We start from the raw sequence: 20,211 nt of genomic DNA, 5'->3' as shown, positions 1-20,211 counted from the left end.
ACACACACACACACACACACACACACACACACACACACACACACACACACACACACACTTTTACGATGCTTCATTATGTATGCTTACAAGCTCCTTCATCATTTTCACGATGCAGTCTGGTAAGAAGCCGTACACGTGCACGCGCACGTACACACGCAAGCACGCACGCAAGCACGCACGCACGCACACATGCACGCACGCACGCACGCACACATGCAAGCACGCACGTAAGCATAGAAGCCACACGCGCGCACACACACACACACACATACACACACACACACACACACACACACACACACACACACACACACACACACACACACACACACACAAGAACGGATGGATGCGCGCACTATTATACACACGCACGTACACACAACAAGACAATGCCCACATACGCGCAAATTAATATATGCCATCATCGAATGGCTAGGCGATGTTTTGCAGATCCGGAAATTGTATAGTCAAGTAATCAATGAAGTCAAAGTAGACAAGTTAGTTAGTAGTCGCAGCTAGTATCATTCCCGTGATAGCGCGAGTATGAATACGCCGTATTCATGCTTGTGAATCCGCACCGATTATGATTGTGAATCCGATCCTTGATCATTTCAATCCAGGATCCAGGAATCCAGGATCCAGGAATTTTCATTCCGGATCAAGATTGTGAATCCGAACCTTCTTAATACGCTCTTGATGAGATCAATAGCTAATAATATCTATTTTTATTAGCCCGTGATGAAATCTGTCAATATGGATGTCTCTGGCAGCTGATTTGCTGCATGCGATCGGAGTTGCCGGATATGCGTTTCCGCTAGAGAGTCCTGAGGGGCCGTTAGTGATGGGTTAAAGAGAGGTTTTAGGATATCCTTATATATAGAGTGTTTCACGAAAGCCTCGCTAAGTTTCCACGTTTCACAACCGTCTCACTAACTCAACGACGTTGCTATTAAGGAGGAATCTTAGAACAAGAAGGACAAGCAGGTATCTTAGTACTTAGGCAAGCAACGCGAGATTTTCCGCGTGTTTTCATTGTTTTGGCAAGCCGTAGTGTAAAGCGAAACCCAGCCGAGAAGGTAACTTCTCTGTGTCTACGAGAATACTGTGCGAAACCTGTGAAGGCATGACGCGCAGGGGTTAAGTGTGGCTAAGAAGCTTCTTATTGTGGTAGCAGATTTTGAAGAGGCGAAATGCTTCCTTGCACCTTACATGTGCTTCTGCTGTTCGTGTATGTAATTACTGTATCATATGGCGCCAACACTGTATCAAAGTAAACGTAAATCTAAACCTTCAGAATTTATGTTACATTTTTGTTCAGTCAATACGTCATTTGTGGTAGTTCTAGTTGCAGGAAATATGACAACCTTGCTTTAGTTTAATTATTTCTCAAGTACTTGGCATTTAAAAATAATTTTAACCTATTATTTTTAGTGTGCACGCTGTTGTACTTACATTTATTAAAACTAAATGACGCGAGAGATTAGCGTAGCAACTCACAGTGAGCTGGGTCGCCATTAGACTTGTAACATGTCTCTATATATAGACTATCTAGTAGCAAGGTGTAGAGATAGGGTGCCAATCTATGCCGCCAGCAACATCGTTACAGCTGAATTTTAAGGACCGTCCAACAACGCGCCGGCATAAGTTTCGTGAAACACTTTAACGAGGGACGTTTAGGACAGCGTTAGGCTCTCGTACATCTACGTTCCGCTACACTACGTGCGGGGGATATAAACCATTACTGCGTAGCGTTTGCCTACATTTTTCCAAGAATCATTACTACAGTCAAACCCCGTTAGTAGAAAACTAACGGGCCAAAGAAAAATAATTGTATTAAGCGGGGTTCGTATTAACCACTTCAACACATATTATCCCCGAATTAACAAAGAAAAAGTTATGGATTACAAGGTGTGTACAAGGTATTTTATATAGGTTTATATGTATAATTAAGAACTTTAGTAGCGTTCAATTGTTCACAAATAGATACAATTAATGCAAAGCCTAAACTCCTCATTCAATTACTACTATTCATTACTACAGTCGCACCCCGTTAGTACGAAACTGACGGGCGAAAGAAAAATAATCGTATTAAGCGGGTTCCGTATATTATATTAGCCTTAATTTGAAGAGAAAAACAATGGATTAGAAGGTGTGTACAAACTGTTTTATATAGAAATGAAAATACCGGGACAGAAAATTTTATGTTAGTAACAGGTTCCTTGTATTATTGTCTTCGTATCAAGTCAATATTTTACTAAAAGATTACTATGAATCGGGCCGGGATTTAGAGAAATCATCGTAGTCTCATCCGCGTAACGAGCGAATATGGCCGCCGGAGGTGGCCATTTCGCGAATACAAATAATTTTAGTGAGCACATACGCACATGTAGTATACTCTGGGAAATACGCGTCAGTGTCAGGGTCATGCTAGGTATAAATGTAAATAACAATAGATTTGATGTAATAAATAGCAGAATAGAAGGAAATCATTCCTCCAGCATCATATTATCCTAGATTTGTTTTCTTTAAATAGCTGTAAGTATGCACTCGTCATTATTCGCGTATGCCATCTATTGTTACTCTCCCCAACCCCACGCACCTTTACATGCTTATGGGATGATGATGTAATTCCTACGCTTACGAAGAGGGAGGGCTGAGTTTCAAGTACTTTATAATATGAGAGCACACCTTGTATAAACACGCAGTGCATACATTGAGTTGACACGGTTTACAACCGCTGCCCTATATATAGTAACGGGAAATGACTGCGTGTTTACGACATCAAGGAGTATCATTAAGTAAGTTCCATCTATAGCGGCTGTAACAGAGTATACAGTATATAGTATCTATTATGTATCAACAATTTCGATTTTCACTATGTATCGTGCTATATCATATATACGCGCGTACGATTCCCGTTTTTGAAGAAGTAAATTTAACTGAAGCGTAGCTTCGCCGAAGGCAGCATATATATATACTGTTTGCTCGCGCATACTGTAAGTTGAGCGTGTCAAGTGTTTAGATTTCACTATAGCTGTGGGCCGGGGCACTCCCTCCCCTCTACAATGGTTCGTGGTTGTAGCCTTGGCTTGCCACAGTTTTGGCGGATGATCATTTACATGGCGACGTTCACCTTGGCGTTTTAAAGCGCAGATTATATTTTGTAAGAACAGATATGTGATCGAGGGCAATGTGTATGCTTACTACCTATATTATGCGCTACGAATTACATCGAGTTACTGTATATCGAGGCAGTGTCACGCGCGGAGACAATGAGATCGGCATAACAGGTGGCTGGTAAGTTTCGTTGCGTGCGCGTTGTTTAAACGTATGCGCATATATATGCGTATACATTATACGTATGCGCAATACACGTCACGATTGTAACAAAACAACGCGTCAACGTCTTAAAATAACTGATGTTCACAGTAAATACATCCTGCGTAGAAACTGTGCTGTTTGTATTAAACCACGGTAACCACGGTAACCCTAACCCAGTCGGGCATGAAGATATTTAGGTTATGCGAATGATTTAGATAACTTATGATAACGAAAACTAAGTTTCTCTATCGTTAGGACACTATGGAATTATACTGGAACCCACCGTGCGCACTTTACACTTACGCGCGCGCGCACGCACGCACGCACGCACACACAACACACACACCAGGCACATGCAACAGCACACACACATCACACACCACACCACCACCACACCACACACACACACACATGCACACCAGAACCCACACAACAACCACACACACACACATCCCACAAACACACACACACACACACACACAACACACAACGACACAACACCTACACACACACACACACACACACAACACCACGACATCCACACACACCACATAACACACACCACACACACACACACACACACACACACACACACACACACACACACACACAAGAACGGGGGATGGATCGCGACACTTATTATCACACAGCGCACGTCACACACAACAAGACATACTTCCGCCCACTGCTCTACTTCCTGACGCTCCCCGGCAAATTAATATATGCCATCATCGAATCGCTAGGCGATGTTTTGGCAGATACCGGAATATTGTATAGTAAGTAATCAATGTGATCAAAGTAGACAAAGTTAGTTAGTAGTCGCAGCTAGTATCAATTCCCGCTGATAGCGCGACGTATGAAATACGCCGTATTCATGTTGTGAATCGCACCAGATTATGATGTGAATCCGATCCTTGATCATTTTCACATCCAGGATCCAGAGAATCCAGGATCCAGGAATTTTCATTCCGCGATCAAAGATTTGGAACTCGCGAACGGCCTTCTTATGCTCTTGATGAGATCAATAGCCTATATAATATCTATTTTATTAGCCCCCGTGATGAAAATCTGCTCAATCATGGATGTTCTCTGGCAGCTGATTTGCTGCATTGCGGATCGGAGCTTCGCCGGATATGCGTTTCTTCCGCTAGAGAGCTCCTGCAGGGCCCGTTAGTGATGGGTTAAAGAAAGGTTTTAGGATACTCCTTTATATATAGAGTGGGGGGGGGTTTCACGAAAGCCTCGCCTAAGTTTCCACGTTTCACAACGCGTCTCACTAACTCAACGGACCGTTGCTATTAAGTAGGAATCTTAGAACAAGAAGTACAAGCAGGTATCTTAGTACTTAGGCAAGCAATGCGCGAGATTTTCGCGCGTGTTTTCATTGTTTTTTGGCAAGCCGTAGTGTGAAAGCGAAAACCAGCCGCAGAAGGTAACTTCTCTGTGTGTACGAGAAACCGTGCGAGAACCTGTGAAGGCATGACGCGCAGGGGTTAAGTGGCTGTAAGAAGCTTCTTATATTGTGGTAGCAGATTTTGAAGAGGTGAAATGGCTTCCTTGCACCTTACCATGTGCTTCTGCTGTTCGTGCTATGTAATTACTCGTATCAATATGGCGCCAACACTGTTCAATAAGTAAACGTAAATCTATAACCTTCAGATTATGTTTACATTTTTGTTCACGTCAATAACGTCATTTGTGGTAGTTCGTAGGTGCGCGAAATATGTTCAAACCTTTGCTTTTAGTTTTAATTATTTTCTCATGGTACTTCGGCATTTACAAATAACTTTTAACGCTATTATGTTTAGTGTGGCACCGCTGTTGTTACTTACCCATTTATATAAATTCAATGGACCGAGAGATTGCGTAGCAAACTCACAGTGAAGCTGGGCTCGCCATTAGTATTCTTTGAACATTGTACTCATAATATAGACTATTCTAGCTAAGCAAGGTGTAGAGATAGGGTGCAATCTATGCGCGCCCCAGCACACATCGTTACGAGCTGAAATTTTAAGGACGTCCAGCACGCGCGGCATAAGTTTCGTGAAACACACTTTAACGAGGGACGATTTAGGACAGCGTTAGGCTCTCGTATACACGAATTCTAAGAATATCCTATAACCCCATTCAGCATACACGGATTTTTTCTTACGAGTGCTTTTACGGATCGCACAATTCGGTAAAACAAGTAGCACGGACGATCCTTAGATCTTGCCCACTTTTCATCGAGCGATTTACGTGTTATTATCGCGAGCTATGAATTACGGTTTATTACGGATTCATTACGAGTTATTACGATGTATTTACGGCAAAATTCCACGTTTGTTAAGAGTTGTCACGGATACTACGAGCAACTTACGGAGATTTTGACGAGCTTTTACGTGATTGCTTACGGATATATTACCGATTCATCGAAGCTTTTGCGTGTTAGTTGCGACCTGTTTAGCGGTCTTGTTACGAATAGGACGAGTTAGTTTACGGTATTTACGAGTCGCTTAACGATTTGTTTGGCAAAAGTATTTAAAAATTCTGCAAATCTGAGCTAACCTCCATTAGGAGTGTTCCCACATTTGATATGCATTAATGATTAATGACTTGATATCCAAACCCTAACCCTAACCTAAGCCCGTAAGCCTAAATGACCATTTTAAACTCACAAACTAATATATCGAACCAGACCCATTTACTATATATATTAATCAGCGTAGTAATAATACTATATATATATACCTATTAAATTTTCTAACTCCTTTGATTATAATATATGTGAGGGCACTAAATATATATAAAATTAAATATATATATATGTTATTATGATCATTAATGACATTAAGTTGTGACAACACTCCTAATGGAGTATCACCCAAAATCTCATTAATCATACTGACATCCAGAGAGACAACATGGCATATGAGAGAACAACTCTTGATAACAACTGAAAATGACGTGTTCGATTTTGCAGCCTTTCTCAAATCGTAAATAATATGTAAAGTATACGTATATATTCGTAAAGTGCTCGTAATAACTCGTAACAATCCGTAAAGCCATCGTAACACGACCCGAATGAATTCGTAAACAACACGTAAGCACTCGTAATAATCCGTAAATAATCCGTAAACAAATCGTAAACTAACCATAGCAAATCGTAACAAAAATTGTTACGAGTCATTTACGGATTCTTGCGAGCAGTTTACGGATGGTTACGTGTTGTTGCGAGCGGTTTACGATACTTACGAATTGTTACGAGTTATTTACGGAAAAAATCAATCCGTGGACACTCGTGAGAAGGTTTTTGACATGTCAAAAAATTTGCATTTCCTTTCACGGATCCTTACGAGTGGCTGCGAGTTGTGACGAGTTAATACGAATACCAGTGAGTTATTTACGGATGCTTGCGATTGACTACGAGTTGGCGATCCGTAACGACTCGTAAGAAAAATCCGTGTATGTGAAGGGGGTATTATAAGGTAGTGTTTTAATTTTACAATAGCTTCGTGAACTGAATGGTAAAATACGGATGAGTCAGACAATCTCGCTGCCTGTCTGACCTCGTCTGCTCCCGATATTTACCATCTCCGGTTCCTTCTCGAACCAGTTCTCAGCTGAGGCCCGTCAGTGGCAGTTTGACTTCTTCGCGTTGCCTACATAATACAAAAACACGGTTACCCGAGCTTATCCCATCTGTTATAGCGAGCTACGTCATATGGTTAGAAGGTACAGCATATCCCTGACCGATGACCTCAAGAATATCACGGCTATAAAATTGCTCGTCGTTTATTTGTGCGTAGAATGCAAGGTATCTTGACGGAGCAAAGTCGATGTTCGTGTCGATCCGTCTTCAACGCAGACGCGTCTATATTCATTCATACATAAACAACTATATGCGTACTCGTCCTATCGTACAGCACATACACATAATTCGCTATAGTTCTATGTGTTGTTTTTCATGTGCGGACTGCAGATACTACGTGGGCGGTTTGCACTATGAGTAGTCCTCAATCTACGTCAACGAAACCGAGCTATTTGTTAGCTTTGTGCATTGGATATGCATGGCTTTTGTCGGGACTAGCTGTCTCCGAGACAGGTAAATATACTCTGCTCTCTCTCTCTCTCTCTCTCTCTCTCTCTCTCTCTCTCTCTCTCTCTCTCTCTCTCGCTCTCTATCTCTCCCATATCGCTCTCTATAGGCTACATGCTATGAGCTGTAGGTGTTCCTGTCGCCAGGGATTTAACAGAGGTACCACCACAGTCCACCACAGTCCATAGGACTGAGGTAGGCATTTATTATATATAGTTCTTCGCTTGCTCTCTCGCTCTTTCTTTCTGGCTCTCACTCTCGTTCACTCTCTCGCTCACTCACAGAGGGCATGCGTGCGCGTCTGCATCTGCGCGCGTGTGTGCATGTGCGCCTGCGTCCGTTTGTGCGGTACAGATATACATAACTGTAAACTAACGTGATGCGTGATGATATCAAGTGACGAAAAGTTAAGTTATAACATAGTTCTATTCACAGAACTTATTTGTTGAAATAATAATCATGTATTCGTGGAAAAATTATTAGGCGACTTAACAGCCATTGATTCTACTCTATTTTACAGACGAAACCGGATTTATTTGTCCAACGGAGTGTGATTGCTGGTATGTAGGTGACGGACCACCCGGACGAAGGTTGATTTGTTCATTTCTCACGATCGGGCCGAACACTAACTTCACGGCTATACCCGCTGCGCATACACTCGTGCTGGAGATATACTGCAGCTCACCGTTCCTATTTAGCGAGGTTGACGAGGATGCGTTGCGCCACCTGGTGGAACTCGACGAGTTGCATATTATCGGCTGTAAACTGAAAGAAATTCCGGCCGGCTTTCTAGATGGACTCTTACAACTACGGTACTAGCATTTTATTACGAAACACTGAAACGAATCCATCTTTTCAAATCTTTAAGTTTACTCTTTTAAAATCTTCCATCTTAGCGCATATTCTCGGCTGTTGATCCTCTCAAAACGCATGATTTAATCTTTTCAGGCTTTTGAGAATCATTTCCACGCACTTGGAAACCAAGGTCGCGCCGGGAGCCTTTCGCGGCGTGCCGAACTTACTCTCACTGAACCTGACAGCGAGCGGACTGTCATCGCTGCCCCGCGGCGAGCTCTGTGCCCTACCACGGCTCCTGCAACTGCTACTCGGCGGAAACAACCTCGACTCGTGGGAGGGGACCGGCGCGCTGGAGAACGGCACCGTGTGTCTACCGCAGCTCGCGTATCTGAACCTCGAGCGCAACCTGCTGGCGTCTCTCCCCGACAGCGTGCTGGGCTCGTCGTTATTACATTTGTTCATGCGAGGCAACCGCATACGCGACGTGCGCGATGCAGCCTTAGACGGACTCGCCAGCCTGCAGCTGCTAGACCTCGGCGAGAATGAGATCCGGACGATATCCGACGGCGCGTTTTCGGACGCGGCACAACTTCGCGTGCTTCTCCTAGATCGTAACCAACTAGCGACGTTGCCGGCGGGTTTCTATGAGCTGCCGATGGTGGCTGGGGTGAATGTGAGCGGCAATTCACTCGATGATGAATTCCTGGCGCGTATGCAAGCGAACGGGATTGAGAATCTCGATGCGAGCTACAACGAGCTGACGATGGTCACTCGTGCGTCTTTTAACGGTAGCTCGTCGTTACAATTCCTCTCTCTGCAAGGAAATCGAATAGAAAATATCGAAGACTTTGCATTCACCGAGCAGACAAACCTACAAGTCTTATTCCTCAGTTCCAACCTTTTGGGAAACTTAACAGTCGATGTGTTTCGCGGGCTAGGTAAGATACGTCACCTATTTCTGGATAATAATACAATCGGCGACATTCAACCGAACGCGTTCGCATCGATGAAAGAAATCATCAATGTAAATGTTTCGAGAAATGACCTGCGACATCTTGGATTCGCCAGTGATATGGTATCTCTCATCCAACTTGACGTTAGTCACAACCAGATTACGGAAGTATCGCAGACTGACTTGTTCCAACTGACGAACATGACGTATCTATTAATGTCCTACTGCCAGATGAAAGAAGTCGAACCCGGGGCGTTCGACAAGATGGATTTACTGGAAAAATTGGATCTTTCCTACAACAGATTAACGAACATTCGGTCGTTGTTCCGCTACGCGACTTCTCTCCAAACGCTGATGCTGCAGAACAACCGCATTAACACGACTCTAGGGCCATCTACCTTCCCAGGGTCGATTCAGACGATAGATCTAGAGAGCAATGAGATCAGCGACATATCTCCATACACGTTTTCCCGCAAGCCTAGCCTTAAGACGGTTATTGTCTAATAAAGTTATTCTTTTTCAATTTTACGACTTTAGCTTATTACAGTTGGGATACCGTTATAAAATTATCTTGTCATATATTGTTTTAGGAGTTCGTTACTCGGCTAGAAAATGGTGGCCAAATTTATTATTTGAATTAACACAAGGGTTTATCATGCGCTAAAACGGATTTTTACCGATACATGAAGATTAGAACAAAATGCAGAATTTTCAACAATTCTCTTGGTCTGTAGGTGAACTTTCGGCAAAACCGACTCACGACGTTGCGATCAGAGGCGATCAAGGTTAGCGTCCCATCAGCCGACGCACAACGGCCTGCGTTCAGCATCGGAATCAACGACTATTTCTGTAGTTGCGACATGGCCTACCTTCTCACCGTCAACGCCAAAGGCTCAGTTGGGCACGCAAGCATACGGGACCTCAACCGGGTGTACTGTCGCACTTACTACAACCCGACGCCGACCAACTGGCTCGTCGATGTCGACAAGAAGGACTTTCTCTGTCCCTACGAAGAGCAGTGCGTGTTGTGTTCGAAGTGCGACTGCGTCGGCCGTCCTCTGTGCGACTGCTATCACGTTTGTCCTACTGGCTGCGAGTGCTGGAGAGACCAGAGCTGGTCGATGACGAATCTCGTCACGTGCTCAAGCTCCGGACAGTCGGAGATTCCCGTGAACGTGTCGGTCATGGTGACGGAGCTGCGACTGGACGGCAACAACGTGACGACCATTCACGCGGACGACCTCGTCAGACGCCATCAGCTGAACGCGTTGTGGCTCAACAACAGTGGCGTTCGGGTGAGTGCATCTCATCTCAAGCCAGACCATTGGTGTTCGAGACGCCTTTGTTTGTTTGTTTGCGTGTTTGCTTGTATGTGTGTGTGCGTGCGTGTGTATGTTTGTGTGTGATTGTGTGTGTGTGTGTGGTGTGTCTGCTGTTTGTCTGTGTTTACGGGTGTGTGTGTGTGTGCGACTAACCGCCTGTGTTGTGTGTTGTGTGGTGTGTTGGTGTGTGCTGTGTGTGTGTGGCTGCTGTGTGTGTGTGTGTTGTGTGTGTGTGGTATTGTGTTGTGTGTGTCTGTGTGTGCGTGTCAGAAACCTTGCTGCGATTCTTTCATGTATAATATTCTGCAATGTTTTCTACAACAATCGTGAGTTGTCTGTGCGTAGCGTCATATTATCTACATATACTACATCTCTGCTCTTCTCCTCTCTCTCTCTCTCTCTCTATATATATATATATATATATATATATATATATTATATATATATATTATATATATTATATATATATATAATATATATTCTTATTTATTATATATATAATATAGAGACGAGAGAGATGAGAGAGAGAAGATGGTATATATAGTATATATATATATAGTTAATCATATAATTTATAGGCAATCGATTCCAGGATCGTTCCGTGACCTCAACAACATTATCGCTCTGTATACTGGACGAAATCGAAATAGAAGAAATAGGGCGATGACCAGTTCAACGGACTCGCAGACATTAAGGGAATACATCTAGAAACAAGATGTAGTCAACATTAGCACTACGTAATGCATTTAGGCTATCTTTGCCGGAAAACCCCGTCGCCCTCGTCCTCTCCTCCTCCTACTCCTGCTTCCTTTGTCCTCCTCTTTCCTCCTCTTTCCTCCTCTTCTCTCCTTCCTTTCTTACCTACCTCTTTCCTCCTTTCCTCTTCCCTCCTCTTCCCTCCTCTTTCCTCTTCCTCCATTTCCTCCTCCTCTCCTCTCACCTCTTCTCTTCTCTCTCCTCCTCTCCTCCCTTCTCCTGCCTCTTTCTGCCTCTCCTCCTCCTCCTCCTCCTCCTCCTCCTCCTCCTCCTCCTCTTCCTCCACAAATACACACACGAACGTGAACACACAAGGACATGTACACGCATGCACACGGACGCGCATACGGCTGGATCACGCGCCAAGATGGCACGCACTAAGTTTTAAACAGAGACGAGTACTCGGATACCAGCAGAAGCGTCGCTGAGAGTGCTTGATTCCTGCCCGCTAAGCGGCGAACTCTGCGCGACAGTTTCGGCTTGCAGGGGCCGCACGCGACCGCGGCGAACGTCCTTACGAAAGTAATCACGCGCTGGCAGCCTTTTTGATCCGTGCGCCAAAATCAAAGGCGGCGCACGGTATCCAATTGCTTGCCAAGCGATACAGTCTCGAATTTTAGACAGGTCTATTCACTAGCAAACATATGCACACACCATCGCGCAGGCGCCTAATAGCGATGTTTCACGTGACGGTCACTAGATACACGGGTCACGTGGCATGTATTTGTTCTTGTGTTGTGAGTTCGGCAGAAAGCAAAGCGTGCTGCTTACAATTACAGATGAATGCACCACATGTTCTGATAGAAGCACTGTTTATGGTAGTCCGTTACGTGCGTGCTGCGTGCGTCTGCGTGCGTGCGTGCGTTGCGGACGTACACTTGCGTGCATGCCGTAGCGTCGTGCGAACTTACACCTGGGCGTCTAGCGCCGGCAGTGCAGAGGGTGGCGAGCTGTCCTGACTAGCCGAGCTGCCGCCGCGCGTGGTGTATCTTGCATCAGGAATGGGGGCAGCAAGCGGCGTGAGAGCTCACAAACCCACGCTGAGGCCGTGATCATCGTCCTGAGCTGCTGTATCCTTGCGTAGCCTTTGACCGAGCATCCGCTACACGCCTACATGACGTCAGCTAGCCAGCGGACAAGCCCGCCAGCAGCTGAGAGCAGTGGTGAGCGGTGCGAGCTTCCCCGACTGCAGCCAAGCTGGCTCTGTGCTTGCTTTGGGCTGGACGCCGCAGCATTTATATTCAGCCGTGGGATCACCACGTGGTTAACAGTCATGTGACCCACGATTGTGACACTGCAGGTGTCGGGTCCACATTAAATATAGGTCAAGTGGTGCACAAGCCGCTTTTCCTTTCAATCCTCTGCGATACCCACGTGGCTACGAAAACCGTACGTCTTCATAGGTTGAAGTAATGCTGCGCATGCTAGCTATGTGTATGTTGATACAGCGGGTCGAATTCGCTACACATGAAAATCGGCGTACATTGTGCGTGCATCGTGCTTTGTCGTGTGAACTTACACTTTCGGTGCGTGCATGCGTGCCAGAATCAATTCCTTCATGTGCGGTCCCGTCGCGTGTGTGCACGTACACGTGCTCGTTGGCTGCCGCGCGGTCGTGAAGGTACATGTTTGTGCGTGCGTGCGTGCGTGCGTGTGTGCAGGTATCACGTGTTTGCATGTGTGCGTGGTAACGATGTCGTGTGTGTTAGGTACATTACACACCGTGCGTGCTTTGCGTGCCATGCATGTGACGTATGTACGTGCGTAGCGTGCGTGGTGCGTAGCCGCTGCCACGTGTCGTGCGCACGGCTATACGTGCGTGTCATGCGTGCAGTGCGATGCAGTAGTGTGTGTCGGGTACAGTGCTGTGCTGGTGCGTGCGTACGTACCACGTGCGTGCGTGCGCTTGTATCGAACAATATCACGCATCTCGGCTTGCTACAAGCGTAATATGGACTAACAGAAAAATACAGAAACAATACAAATAAAAGACGGCATTCGATCCAGACGACATTTCGCTAGTCAGCTAAACTCTGCAGTCGACATTTCTCTGCCTTATGCGTTCACCGCTATCGAGGCATTGGGTTTTTATGTTATTGGATGTGCCTTGAAATAACAATGGGGGCGTCATTGAGGAGCTTGAAGGCACGTGATCTGTATCAACCATGGGATTTGCACGATGGCATTAAGTTCGGTCACGATAGTAATAAACATGTGAGTGGCATATTGCGGTGGTGTTACCGTTAGTCATTGACGTAATTAGGGTTATTTCAGTTTTTATTATTTTAGTTTGCGTGCGCTTTCATGATGCGCAACATTTCAACGTATGTTACGATGACATGCTTACCAGCAAACGCTGTAGTCAGTTCAAGTCACTGTTGCCACGAATTCAAGACTAAGCGAGTATTTCCCAGTGATTTCCCTAATGTAATTCCTGTTTTGTACTGTTAATGGCCACTAGCGGGGAGGCTGGCCGCTACAATTTAAATGACACCATGCCGTGAAAGGGACGGGGCTCGTCCGGGGGCACCACTAGGTCTAGTGCGTTAGTATAGACGCGGGAATCTGCGAAAATTTGCAAGTGAATACGCATAAAGAAATAAACTATTCAGATTTCTCGAAATAGCTATTCGTTCTAGAAACGAGGAACGCTTCGTGTCTTCGGCGAGATTCTCGTCGTGTGACCCCATATTATTTTACGTCTGCAGGTGGATCGACGTCACGCCGATGTTTTCAATGTTGGCGTTGCATGGTAACGCGTTCTCGAAAGCTCCTGAAGCCATATATGGAATTAGATCATCAGAATACACACTTCGGCAGGTATGAGACAAGTGTGCTTACACAGCACGCGCCGCGCACCCCCCCCCCCACACACCACCTACACATCACAACAAACATCACCACACACAACACACACATAACAACACACACCACACACTACTACACACACAGCAACAACAACAACAACAATGTATTGTTGCCGATAAGCAGCCGATGTCTTCATTTGCGTCCACAGAACCTTGGATATGTGACTGCACGGTATGAATTTCTCGTGCTTCTTGACTGCGCTTAAAATGCAATCTGTAACGATTAACCGATCCCAGTGACTCGGGCCGCATATATGTGCTACGGATCCACGCCGGCGAGTGCAACAAGCTTTTCTCCGAGGACTTACGATTACTGGGCGACCTTGTCATCGATAAGATCCGGATAACAGCTACACACATAATGTTAACTGTCCGTCTCTTGATCCGCTTGTTGTTATTGTGGTGGGTCGGGTTGAACGTAATCTTCACGGTCACGTTGCGGTGTAGATGGATGTTGCGTGTGGCTTTCGTTCTTCATGTAAAGTGTGATAGTAAGCATAGAGATTAGATACATACGATAGACGTACATTACATAGATAGAAAGGGTAGGACGAGAGAATGAATGTACGTAGAGGATACGAGGAGAGATGGAGAGAGATGCTGCTCATACGTAGATTATTTGAGGCGCATATACATATATTATACAGTATATTATATATATATATATATATATATATATATATATATATATAACGATGGAAAGTCGTATAGAAAATGTAGTGCAAATTGTAGAAAAAAAAACTGTTGAAATATGTGTGTGAATATGAACGCTGCAATATACACACATCATGTCATCCGCCAACGCCATTACTCTTACCTCATTCTCTCTTTACAGATATTGGATTTTGAGATGGTTATGTACTGTACGGCACCACTTATCAGGGTTTCTCCTGGTTTTATCGCAGGCTTTGTCATGCTAGGTAGGAAAATACTGCACGTCTTGAATCATGATTTATCACTTTTATATCGAAACCTCAATTATAGATTTTGTAACGTTATTAGTTGAGTGTGGTAACACTTAATCGTCATAGTTTGTAGTAAGTGAACGTATAAACGTAAACAAACGGTGTAAATTATAGTTACTTGTCTTTATACCGGCGTGTCTTTTCTTATGCATATGTCTCCACAGGTGTGTTGTTCTTGACTACCGTGCTCTGCATCGCTCTTACACATCATTATCAGCACGAAATCAAGTTGTGGCTTTTTGTCAAGTATGGAGTGAGAGTGTTCAAACGGAAAGATCCCGAATCAGATAAGGTAACTGAACGACAAACAGGGACGCGCGCACGCACGCACGGACACATACACGCAGACCACTCGATATTAGACAAAGAGAATACTGTAGCATTACGAAACCATAGTTCCATAGAGACGTAACATGCAAGTAAGAACACGTAAGAATGCAACATAGAGACGTAGATTGCTAGAGAAATAATGGCGGCATTAAAATAACAAAGAAGGATCACGCGAGTGAGAACAACATTGAGTCCGGCATGTTATTGTGCACGGCATAAATCTCCCATTTGCATTTACTAATAGAGGTGACAATCGTAAAAAGTCGTTAGCAGTCATAAAAAAGTAATATATCAGGAAAGCGGGCGACCAGCAAGGACGAGCACCTTGGAGGGGTGCACCATTAACATTCCGAAGCCGAAGGTCGCTAGTAAATTAAGGTAGAGCGCCTCCGATTGGACGAGAGCGAAGGGGAACTCATGCACGGGTCAGAGAGAGAGAAGGGGGGGACTCCCTTATACAGGGAGCTGACGAAAGAGACCCGGGGCTGGAGAAGTCTGGTTTTCGTGGGTGTCGGGCAGTCTTGGTTTTGGTCGACTCTGCAGGTTGCGCTCGCGTATGTCGTAACTTATATACGGAATAAACTTATATCTACATTGTACGCGACGCCTTCGACCATCATTGCTACACGACATCTACACTACATTTGGCAAAATGGAACTCGACTATTCGGACGATGTCACGCTGCTAGACCCATTGATCGTGGCGCGACAATGGCGAGTAGAGGAATACACCGAGTTGCTGGGTCGATGCGTAGGCAGTATCAAACGCTTGACCCTGCAACAATATATGCGTGTGACATATCAGGCGCTGAGGTCCAACCGAATCTGCGGACTGCCGATGGTGGTAGAGCCATTCTGGGATGAGCCCCCACCACTGACGCCCGACTTCCTTACGGAATTTCTAGTGTGAACGCCCGATCAGCTGCGCCACAGAACCTATATAAATCTCTATCTCTATGATAAAAATGCGCAAGCTCGTTGTTTGCTATCATATTCGCTCGCCATTGCTTCAGGCAAAGAAATACGATGCTTTCATCTCGTACCACAACTCGGATGAGGATATCATATTACGTGAGTTCGTGCCGCAGCTGGAACATGGTGAAACACCGTACAAGCTCTGCGTCCATAACAGGTGAGGCGCATGTTTCGGTTCGTGTATACGTAATCATGCACACATGCGCTCAGGCGTCTATGCGTTAGTGTAACCTGTACCTACGTGCGTGTTTGCGGACATTTCCACACTTAGCCGCGGCCTGCTTGCCACAGGTAGCATGCTAGCATGATCCGGAAAGTCTGGCCTACTGCCCACGGCACTAGAAATGAAGATACGCTAGTAATGTTAGCGCTAGTCGACAAGACTATTTTATTGCGCTGATCTTGCACTAACTCTCGTCTGCTGACGCATGCAGAGATTTCTTAGCCGGAGAATTCATAGCCGAGAATATCGTCTACGCCGTCGAGAATAGCAGACGCACGATTGTCTTGCTCACTGCCAGCTTCATCGACAGCGAGTGGTGCCGGTATGAGTTCCAGGCAGCGCACAATCAGGCGATCAGCGAGAAGGTATATATTTCTATAGCAGCAGCCAGGGGGCGCCACCCGTCCATAGAGGCGATGTTTCCATGTTTGTATGTAACGCTTCGTGGCCATGTTAAATTTATGGGATGCGGACCTAAAAGATGGGGTGTCGCTATATTACACGGGCGTGGAGGGACAATTCAGTTCGCGACTTCAAAGTCCAAATCTTCCACAGAAAGATTCCACATACTTCCGTGCTAGGCATGGCCTTATATTCCTAACCCTAACCCTGATCCTAACCCAAATCCTAACACAGCTAGTGCTGCCACGTTGCGGTACTGCCCCTCCACGCCCGGGGATTAGCATTGACCTAAAAGGGTGGCATATGTTTCCATAAACCAAAGTATGGTCGTGACGTCAGTGTACGTCAGTGAGACGTCAGTGGCTTTCTACCACCATAACCCAATCACGCACGCACGTCCATGTAGCCTATGCATGGCACATCCATAATATTTTATTAAAATTACGCTGAATAGCCGAGATCGTACGCCGTCCGGCGTTACGTGTGAAGGTCGTTGGTTCGATCTGTATCCGATCTTTATCCATTTAACTATTTTTTCCCAATTAACGCAAATATTTACATGATTTATATACAATTTTTTATTACATTTTTTTAATTAAATTAAATTTATTAGTGTTAATTAAATTTCATTAGGGTTAGGGTTAGGGGTTAGGGTTAGGGAGTAGGGCGTAGCACACAACCACCAGCACCATCAGCAGGCTGTATGCATTCAAATTCGGAGATAGCCGAGTTCGTGCGTGACGTCAGTGTACGTCACGACCATACTTTGGTTCATGAAAACATGTGCCGACCGAAATAAAATGTGAAAAGTGTAAACACGCATGCGCGCACGCACGCGCACACTCACAGACGCGCGCGCTCACAATATTTGAACAGCATGCATCTTCAAGTTGGAGCAGATTGGATTTACCAAATAACATTTGATCTGCAATATCTTTGTATGAACTCTCACACAGGTGATGTAAATGATTATCTTTCTAGGTTAACAGAATCATATTGGTTGTCTTTGAGGACATTCCCAAGGGCAAACTAGATAAAAACCTTGAAGCATATATCAAAACCAACACCTACATCAGGTACGTTGTGATAGCGAAGGAGTAATCTACAGTTCAATCATCGTTGCACTTGTTAGGTCATTCTATGGTTATGATTCAAATATCGAAGTAGTGCATGAATTACGACATATAATTCTGCATTATATATATATATATATATATATATATATATATATATATATATTTATAGGTCATCGATCCAGGATCGTTCCGTGACCTCAACAACCTTATCGCTCTGTATCTGGACGGAAACGAATTAGAAGAAATAGGCGATGACCAGTTCAACGGACTCGCAGACATTAAGGAATTACATCTAGAAAACAATATGCTAGTCAACATTAGCACTACGTAAGCATTTAGGCTATCTTTGCCGAACCCCGTCTCCCTCCTCCTCCTCCTCCTCTGTGGGCTGTATGTTGGTTGTTGTTGTTGGTGTGTGTGTGTGTGTGTGGTGTGTGTGCGTGTGTGTGTGTGTGTGTGTGTGGTTGTGTGTGTGTGTGTTGTGTGTGTGTGGTGACGCGTGTGTGTGATGTGAGGAGTGTGAGTCCCGTGTGTGTGTGGCCGCGGAGGGGCGAGGGGGACATTTCTCTAATTCAAATCACCTAAACTTGAGTTATTAAATTATCTGATATATTATATATAATATATATATATATATATATAGAATAATATATATAATGCAGAATATATCATGTCGTAATTCATGCACTACTCGAATTTGAATCATAACGCATAGAATGACCTAACAAGTGGCAACGATATTGAACTGTAGATATCCCTTCGCTATCACACAACGGTACCTGAGGTAAGGTGTTGGTTTTGATATAATGCTTCAAGGTTTATCTCAGTTGCCCCTTGGGAATGGTCCTCAAAAGACAACCAATCATGATGACTGCTTAACCTAGGAAAGCATAACATTTTACATCACCTGTGGTGATTTTGGTCATACAAAGATAATTGGCAGATCAAAATGTATTTGTCAAATTCCAATCTGCCCTCCAACTTGAAAGATGCATGCTGCTTCAAAATATGTAGCGGCGCGCGCTCTGTGAGGTGGCGCGTTGCCGTGCTGCGCATGCGTGTTTACACCTTTTCACATTTTGATTTCGGTCTGCGCACATGTTTTCATGAACACACAGTATGTGGTGGACGCTACACTGACGTCACGCACGAACTCGGCCTAATCTCCGAATTTTGAATCATACACCTGCTGAATGTGCTGTGGTTGTGTGCCTACGCCCTTACTCCCTAAACCTAACCCCTAACCCTAAACCTAATGAAATTTAATGAACAGCTAATAATTAATTTAATACAAAAAATGTAATAAAAATTGTATATAAATCATTGTAAATATTTGCGTTAATTGGCGAAAAATAGTTAAATGGATAAAGATCGGATACAAGATCAGAACCAACCCGACTTCACACGTAACGCCGGACGGCGTACGATCTCGGCTATTCAGCCGTAATTTTAATAAAATTCATGGATGCTGCTCATGCATAGGCGCACTGGACTTGTCCAGTCGGCAGTGATGGTTATGGTGGTAAAAGCCACGTACGTCCACTGACGTACACGGACGTCACGAACCATACTTTGGTTTATTGGAAACATATGCCACCCTTTAGGTCAATGCTAATCCCCGGCGTGGAGGGGCAGTACCGCAGACGTGGCAGCACACCCGCGTGTTAGGATTTGGTTTAGGATCACGGGTTAGGGTAGGCAATATAAGGCGCATGCTCAGCACGGAAGTATGTGAATCTTCTGTGAGAGAATTTGGACTTGAAGTCGCGAAACTGAATTGTCCCTCCACGCCGTGTAATATAGCGACAGCGCGGCATCTTCAGTCCGCATCCCATAAATGTTAACATGGCCAACCGAAGCGTTACATACAAACATGGAAACTCGCCTCTATGGACGGTGGCCGCCCTGGCTGCGCTATAGAATAGTATACCTTCTCGCTGGCATCGCCTGATGTACGCTGCTGGAACTCCATACCGGCATCCACCTACGCTGTCGATGAAGCTGGCCAGTGAGAAGACATCGGTTGCGTCTGCTATGCTCGACGGCGTAGACGGATATCTCCGGCTAGTGCAATTCCTCGCGCTAAGAAATCTCTGCATGCGTCCAGCAGAACCGAGAGTTAGCGCAAAGATCAGCGCATCTCTCT

At 44.9% G+C, this 20,211-nt stretch overlaps 1 protein-coding gene and 1 long non-coding RNA gene across 2 annotated transcripts in view; both read left to right on the top strand.

Moving 5' to 3' along the window:
• Positions 1 to 7,195: 7,195 nt before the first annotated feature.
• LOC106807798 overlaps positions 7,196 to 20,211 on the top strand; it is a 14,082-nt gene continuing 1,066 nt past the window's right edge. Inside the window, exons 1-12 of the mRNA XM_014810252.1 lie at positions 7,196 to 7,405; positions 7,920 to 8,211; positions 8,348 to 9,641; positions 9,884 to 10,444; positions 12,312 to 12,502; positions 13,936 to 14,043; positions 14,332 to 14,426; positions 14,928 to 15,014; positions 15,224 to 15,351; positions 16,403 to 16,521; positions 16,799 to 16,952; positions 17,971 to 18,065. Of these exons, the coding sequence (XP_014665738.1) occupies positions 7,306 to 7,405; positions 7,920 to 8,211; positions 8,348 to 9,641; positions 9,884 to 10,444; positions 12,312 to 12,502; positions 13,936 to 14,043; positions 14,332 to 14,426; positions 14,928 to 15,014; positions 15,224 to 15,351; positions 16,403 to 16,521; positions 16,799 to 16,952; positions 17,971 to 18,065 (3,224 nt within the window). The 5' untranslated portion in view covers positions 7,196 to 7,305. The remainder of the gene's footprint in view (positions 7,406 to 7,919; positions 8,212 to 8,347; positions 9,642 to 9,883; positions 10,445 to 12,311; positions 12,503 to 13,935; positions 14,044 to 14,331; positions 14,427 to 14,927; positions 15,015 to 15,223; positions 15,352 to 16,402; positions 16,522 to 16,798; positions 16,953 to 17,970; positions 18,066 to 20,211) is intronic.
• On the top strand, positions 11,180 to 14,277 carry LOC106807817. Its single transcript, XR_001393712.1, has 3 exons — positions 11,180 to 11,208; positions 13,936 to 14,047; positions 14,244 to 14,277. It is a non-coding gene; the product is annotated as an uncharacterized LOC106807817 (long non-coding RNA).

This window comes from Priapulus caudatus, unplaced genomic scaffold, assembly GCF_000485595.1.
Source record: "Priapulus caudatus unplaced genomic scaffold, Priapulus_caudatus-5.0.1 Scaffold235, whole genome shotgun sequence".
Classification (NCBI taxonomy): domain Eukaryota; kingdom Metazoa; phylum Priapulida; class Priapulimorpha; order Priapulimorphida; family Priapulidae; genus Priapulus; species Priapulus caudatus.
The sequence above is the reverse complement of the archived record's forward strand: the minus strand, read 5'-3'. Positions and strand labels throughout refer to the sequence as shown.